This window comes from Aphelocoma coerulescens, chromosome 2, assembly GCF_041296385.1.
Source record: "Aphelocoma coerulescens isolate FSJ_1873_10779 chromosome 2, UR_Acoe_1.0, whole genome shotgun sequence".
In the NCBI taxonomy this organism is placed as follows: domain Eukaryota; kingdom Metazoa; phylum Chordata; class Aves; order Passeriformes; family Corvidae; genus Aphelocoma; species Aphelocoma coerulescens.
The window spans coordinates 93,744,212-93,751,673 of NC_091015.1; the positions used below are offsets into that span (position 1 = coordinate 93,744,212).

General features: G+C 46.1%; 1 protein-coding gene across 1 annotated transcript in view; it reads right to left on the bottom strand.

Moving 5' to 3' along the window:
* The window catches only part of ADCY2 (adenylate cyclase 2), a 213,628-nt gene extending 206,509 nt beyond the window's left edge, over positions 1-7,119 (bottom strand). Inside the window, exon 1 of the mRNA XM_069004074.1 lies at positions 6,519-7,119. Coding sequence (XP_068860175.1) covers positions 6,519-6,746 — 228 coding nt within the window. The 5' untranslated portion in view covers positions 6,747-7,119. The remainder of the gene's footprint in view (positions 1-6,518) is intronic.
* Positions 7,120-7,462: the final 343 nt, after the last annotated feature.

Here is a 7,462-nt window from a genome sequence, read left to right on the forward strand (position 1 = left end):
TGCACAGCCAGCTGCTCAAGAGATTTGCAGAACACATCTATCTGTGTGAAGTGTCCATCAGTTTGGAGTCATGCACGGAGCAGTCTGGAAGACTTCATTGACCACTACTGTTATAACAAGAAGTTTTCTTAATCGCAGTGTCAATGTAGAGACTGTGATCTCTGGTAAACACCCTTAATCTAGAAGAGCTCTTGAACTCAAAGAAACATTCACCATTTTATAGGAGTTTTAAGATCCCCACAAATGGGTTGGATGTATCTGTCCACAACAAGGAACTTGAAACCAATTTTTTAAAAATTTAAGGAAGATTACGCAGACTGGTATTCACAGGTCCATGGCAGATCCACTATGAAGTTGCCTGTGTAGGATTTGTGAATCCACATATCCGGCCTGAGGCTGACAAAGACAGCAGACAATTGGAGCCCAATCCATCATCTGTCTTCTTCCCATCGCACAACAGTAAAGAACAGCTCTAGTCAGTATGTTATTTATCATTTCTGCCAGCTGCAGTAATGATTAGCAGTTGTGGATCCACCATTTTGAGTCACAATTTGTGACATTAAATAAGTTTTCTATTGCCAAGGTATTCCTAAAACTCTAATTTATTAAGATTACAATGACAATTAAAGGCTAAGCATTTTTCCAACACTGCCACACCCATAGTTTTATCCAATTCTTATTCAGAATTTAGGTTATTCAATATGAAAGATGAAACAGAGGCATGCAAAGTGAGGTTGCCACCAGCACCTCATTAACTCAATGGCTCTCTTTCCAAGCATGTTAGAGACGGGCAAATGAGACAAGCTCTCAGAAGCAATGAAAGTAACCACAGATGTACTGGGACTGTCATTAGTGAATGAAAGAAGCAGCAGCCCAGACTGATGTATACTGAGGAATGAAACCAGACAGAAAGCCAGGCAATTCCTGCTTCAGACAGGAAGATACAGCAACCTTTACTGCCTGACTAAAGAGGTAATACTGCCTTACAAAAGTCACTCTCAGAGAACATCAGAAGGAACATCTGGCAGGGACAGCAATATCCTAAGATTGTATCAAATGACCAGCAACTACAGCAAGAAGAATGTATTGCTATATGGTGTCTAGAGACAAGAAAAAAATTATTAGAAACATAGGATCTCCTTATGGAACATTTTAATAGGGGACTTGAAAGCAGAACTGTACAGTCAATTATAACTGGAATTGTGGAAAGAAAAGGCACTGTAAATACACTGATGTTTACTTAGAATTCCTTCTCAGGTTGGTAGTAGCAACAGACTGTCAGAATGAGTTTAAGCAGAGGTAGGATACCTCCTGGGCACAACAACCATAGCATCAAGCATGCAAAGAAACCTCTGCTTGTCCTTCAATTAGTGAGGATTTTCCTACTTCATTACCTTTGCTGTGATTTAGCTTTCTTCTTGGGGGAATGAATATACCGGAGTTTGAAAACACCATAGCAGATGCTTTGGCTTACTTTCAGTCTGCAAGGATTCCAAGGAACATTTTCAGACCTTGGGTATTCTTGGACTTTGGGAAAACAGTTGGTGCTCTTAAACTAAAAAAAGCTGTAAATTACACAGGGTTGATCTCAAAAGATTTCCTAAAATTGAGAGTACAAATGATCTTATAGTATGGCTGTATTATTCTATGCAATTAGGTTATAAAAGACCACCTCAAGAATAGAGATATAAAATCACATCATCAGTGTGGTGACCTTTTGGTGTGGATGGAGGAATTTTTCAGACCCAAACTGATGAGATGACAACATTACCAGAGGTACGTATCAGATGCTTTTAGAAAATGATGAAACATGTCTGCTAAAGCTACTTTTTCCACATGGACTTGGAACACATTTCTCCTGTCATTTCAGGATGAGATTCTGATCGTGGAAATCTGGAAGGGCTTGGCTGATGTCCAGCTTTTACCAGAAACAACAATAATTTATTTCAGGAATAACACCAAATAGAGGGAAGGAGGATTTCTGTCCTTCTGACCAAGGACCCAAAGAAATGGCACACCTCAGTTCAAGCCCCAAGAGGCTTACAGGACCCTCCTGACCTTCCTCTCCTTGCACAGTATCAGTTCTCTGCCAACCAGGTTGGCAGCTAAAAAGTTTTCACATACTCCTTCAGAATGAAACAGCTACTTCTTCTTCTATGCAGGATCAGCTGACGCTAAGTTCGGTCAGTCTGATGCCAAAAAACCAATTCCTGCAGAACGTACATCTGCCATGGTGCAGGTACACCCACCTAGTTAACTGCGTTCTGTCTTTAAGAACCACTGACTACTCCCCTTTTGCTACAGAAGGTATTTGGATACGTCAGTGAAATACATGTGCAGCCCCCCTTTAGTTGTTTGAATTTATAAATCCGTATAAAGGTTCAGGAATCTTAACTGAGCCTACCAGCACAATCCTGAGCTTTTCAGGAACTTCAAAGAAGTGGTTGCGGGGGTAACTAATACCTCTGCTCCACAGACAGTCCTTAGGTGGCTGACCCAGCACAATCTCACTGTGCTTTGCAAGAGGGAAGGCAACTCAATGCCACATTGCAGAAGCACTTTTTGCTCAACACATGCTCCACTTGGCCAAGGACATCCTCAAGAAGCACACACTGGCATGCCAGAGCCAACATAACAGCAACCACATCTTAAGAGCTTTACAAGGTCACATGTGGCAGCAAGACTTCGGGAGGGAGATAAGGGCTGCAACTAATGTTAACACCACACAGCAGACTTACAGGACTTGAGCAAGGGGAACAGGCCAGCCTAAAAGAAAACACATCTGTATCTGGTAGCAGACTGGTGAACCGTAAGTTTTTGGAAAAGGAACAGAGAGACGATCCCAAGAGGTTAGCTCTTCTCCCACTTACAACACAAGAGATAAAAGATTTTGCTGTCCCTGAAGTGTAGGTTCTTATTGAAGCCTATATCCATGGACTAGGCACTCTTCATTGTGTGGAAAAATGCACTGATAAAGGAAAGTTATGGCCTTCCAACAAATTGTACAATTTGGGCATCACTCCTGTCTTCAGTCAGAGCTTTGTTTCATTATGTAAGAAATGAATCACAATTTCAGATAATTTGGGTACACTCATAGTTTACACTTGAAACTTAAAAATTGCCTTTTTTTTTTTTTTTTAAAAATCTCCTGCAAATTGTAGTTGTAAGAGATATGCTCTGGCCAGAGACAAAACTGTTCTAGATACCACTAAAAATGGCCATAAGCTTTTAGTACTAAAAAGGGAAAGAGAGGTGAATAATGAGTTTTTCCTACATATTACACTGAAAGAACAATACAATAGTCAGAGAGAAAATGAAGCTGACCTCTGGCATTTTTAAGTCCTGAAAGGCTTTCGCAGGTTTGGGAAAATCATTTACTCTCTATTGATTAAAGCAGCAGCTAAACATGGATGACTGATCTCATTTTGCCAGTTTGCAGTTCATGCCCCATAGAGAAATATGTGGATACTCTGACACAGGAAATTCAAAGGTTGATACTATCACTACATTATTTAAAACTACAAGCTGTGAATGGTCATCTTTCAAGCTGACTCTAGGACTTTTGTATCTAGTGTTTGAGGAGACAGAGTGCTTAATTCCAAAGGTCAAAATCACAATAGTTTTCTGAAACAAAAGCAAAATCTCCCAAGAAACCTCTCTCAGTAATAATAGCAGTACATTGTCTGAAAGAAAAGTAATCAGATTTCCAGGCACACTTTGTAAGTAATCTTGTTTACTGTAATTTTGCAACAGCTTTCATAAATTTTTCACCTGAAATCAGAAAGGCTATAGCTTGTATTCTGACAGGTTGAAAGAGCTGAGTAAGTAGAATACATCCCTGTGTGCCTGGCTGTGTTTGGGAACACTTAAGAATACTTTGCCACACAAAAAAAACACCAAAAAAAGGCAACTCAGACATTACAGTGATATATTTTAACAACCAAATAAAACATTAAAATAGAAGGAAAGCCTCCTCTCACTTCCATTGGTTTCCAAGTTTTTTTAAGACAGCCTAGAACATAAAAACAGTTCACACTTCATGAATATCCATCCTAACAATGTCCAATCCCACGTTCCACGTTCTAAGCTGTTCTATGAAGCACAAGCAAGAAATACAAATTGAGTGTTATAGCGAGTCATTTTGGAGTTCTGTCTCCACAACAGGCTTACATAATTTTCAGTGAAATCTTAACTGCTTTGTACAAAATCTAAAGGAAACAACTGTTAAGAAATATTTCCTTTAACTTCAGATGCATAGCACAGATCTGTACAGAACTATCCCACTTCACTTCCATTGATCTCTACAAAATTAAGTCTTCTGTCAAAACAATCACACACATACAAGTTGTAAAAAAAGAAATATAAGGATATTAATACCAGTTTTTGTGGCTCAGATACTCCTAACCACATGTCCCTTTTATATCATGAGGCACAAAAAAATGACTAAAATTCCACAGCTCTATAAAATGCATATCCTTTATTCAGATACGGGAGAAACAGATCTAAACCTTCAGGAGTATTTTAATCACAAACACAAGCAGAAACTAGACTATAATAAAGCGCTTTTAGGTGAAATTCTGGGCAAGGCTCCAAAGGATTTTGTCCAGCATCCTGCGGCTGGAAGTCCATACAGGCAAGCTTTCTCTCTGCCTGAAGTTACTTTTATCTGTCGACTGGAAACTTCGATGAACCCCACCTCTTTCTCCACTCACCCATCCAGTTGTTAGCTACAGAAAGATAAAGGCTCAGGAAAAAGGTTTTAAAAGCATTTTTTTCCTCTTCCGGTATGTCTGGAATTCCAAATGCAGACTGAACTATTAAATTGACTCTTTCTGAAGAAGTAACGCCTGGCAAGATTCAGCCAGCTCACAGTTTTGTTTCCGTAACTTTCAGCAGTCCTTCCTTTCTGGGTCCAGTTTTATGCCACCTTCGTTACTGTGAATGATTTACCTCAAGAAATGAAATTACCAAAATAACCACATGCAACTTGTAAACAAGCTGTATATCACACCACGACTGAAAAGTACAAAATTTAGTGCTAAACAGTGTCAAGCCCAAATTCTGCCACCTTAACTGTGGGCAGGTATAGTGTACATCTCCACACTTTTATCTGTGCCTGACAGACTTCCAACTCCACCTTCCAACAGTCCCTTCAGCCCTGATGCACAAGCACCCACATTAACATACTAGAATGAGATAAGTGGTCAAACCCGTATTTTGCACACAGAGCTCCAAAATTTAAACCTTTCGACATTAAACAACTGAATTATGAAGCATCACCATTACTGGCCTCACATTAGCTCTTTTACAACTGTTTTCTATTTAGTACGAATTGCTGAACAAAAAGCTCAAAACACAATACAAAAAGCTCAAACACCAAAAGGAAATAAACCACCAATTGACTCAAAGTTTAGCTAATCCTGCAGGCAGTTTCTGCAGGTTTTAAGACAAAAGTTTGGTTAAGCAAGAAAGCAGGATTCTCTGTATAAGCAAATACTAGCTGCAGTGCCCCTAGGAGAATCCATTAGATTATACGGACCGACTCATCCTTGCCTTTGGAGATAACTAGCTCTATTCAATAAACACCAAGCTTTCCAGACGACCATAAACGGATTTATTTTTTTAAAAAAGAGGGGGGGAGAAAAGGAGTCTGAGACCACTCAAATACCCATTCTTTACTTCAGAAGTATACCGTAATGCCAATAGCCTGCCTCTAATCATTAACAGCAGGAAAACTCTCTAAAGGAGCAAGAATTTTACTGCCCTCTGCAGCTTTTCCTTTGCAAGGGCAAAACGCCACCCATTTCTGGGGAGATAAACTGATACCGACTGTCATTTGCTGCTGTGACACATTTTTCTTCCCGAAGGCTGGAAAGCCCACACTGAGCACGCAGAAAAGAGATCCGACCGACCAAACTTCACCTTCCTTAAAAACGAAGGCTGTGCTGTCCCAAAAGCTTTCTGGAGAAAATGGGTCAAACGCTAGAAAATGGTATCATGGGGGAGGGAGGGAGATAGCACAAGGAGGGGCACGGCCCCTGCTTACTCGCACTAAACATATTATTTCAGATACAGGTACCGACGGCATTTTTGTGCGGCGATCCAAACCCTGCCACTACAAAGGCCACCACGGCCAAGCCGCCAGTTGGAAGAGAGCGGAGCCAAGGAATTAAGTGAATTAAACTCGATGCGCTTGTTGACTCAGTTTTCGCTCCATCAGCCGCGCGGCCGCTGCTCCCGCGTCGCCTCTAAATATCGGGCAGCAAAGTTCGGGCGGGGGTTCTCCGGCCCCCGCCGCCACCTCGGCGCCTCCCGCCACCAACTTTCCGCCGCAGGAGCTGCAGCACCGGCTCTCGGCCGCCCCGTCCCGTCCCGTCCCGCCCCGTCCGGCTCGGCTGAGGGTGCCGGGTGCGGCGATGCCAGCGGGGCGGCGGGAGAGGGGATGCCGGGCGGCGGCAGCGGGGATGCCCAGGAACCCGGGGATGGCGCGGGTCCCGGACCGGGAGGGCGTCTCTTACCAGCCCGGAGGCGAAGAAGACGGCGAGCAGAGCTAGGCAGGCGCCCATCACGATGAGGAGCAAGAAGACGATGAGCGGGTGCTGCTGGCTCATGCAGTAGTAGGACTCGTAGAGCCAGTCCCGGGATCGGGACTGTTCGCCGCTAGCCCCGCAGCCGCCGCCCGCCTGGTCTGCCCGCTCCAGCAGGTAGCGGCGTCTCCTCCTCATCATCATTGCTTCTTGCCACATCGGGCAGAGCCCGCGCAACTCCCTCAGCGCCGCCGCCGCCGCCGCTGCTGCAGGAGGCAGCCGGGGAGTGGAGTGGGGCGCGCTCCCGCGCGGGAGGCGGAGAGGAGGAGCCGCGGCGGCGGCGGCGGCATGGGCATGGTGCGCCGGGATGCCGCGGCCGCCGCGCAGCCCGCCCGGGGCTTGGTGCGCCTCCGGAAGGCGCCACCCCGCACGCACATGCCTTGCCCGGCTCCCCCGGAGGCGGAGGCGGCAGGAGCGCTCCTCCTCGCCGGGGAGGGCAGCGGGCGCCCGCCCAGAGTGAGCGCCCCAGGGTGGCGGCGGCAGCGGGAGGTGCCCTCGCGGGCGACCGTGAAAGCAGCCTCTGCCCCGCGCCCCTCCGCCCCAGCGCCGGGAGATGCCCCCGGGGTCGGGCCCCCTGCCCCGGCCTCCGCCTGCGTGGGGCCGGGAGCCCTCGCCGCCCGGAGGGGCGCGGTGCCGCCGCAGCTGCCGCTCCCGACGGCGGCCGTGAGGCGGAGAGCGCGGCGTGTTCCGCTCCCGGCCCGCCCCCGGCGGCCCCGGCCCTGCCCGGCTCCCGCGGGGCCGCCGCTGCCTTCCCCAGAGTGTGTGGCAGCACCTCCCGGCGCCTGAGGGAGAGACATTTGGAGATTTATTTGAAATTACTCCCACGGGCGGAGGGCCCTTGCAGGACTGTTTCACTGGGTACCTTTTCCGGAGGC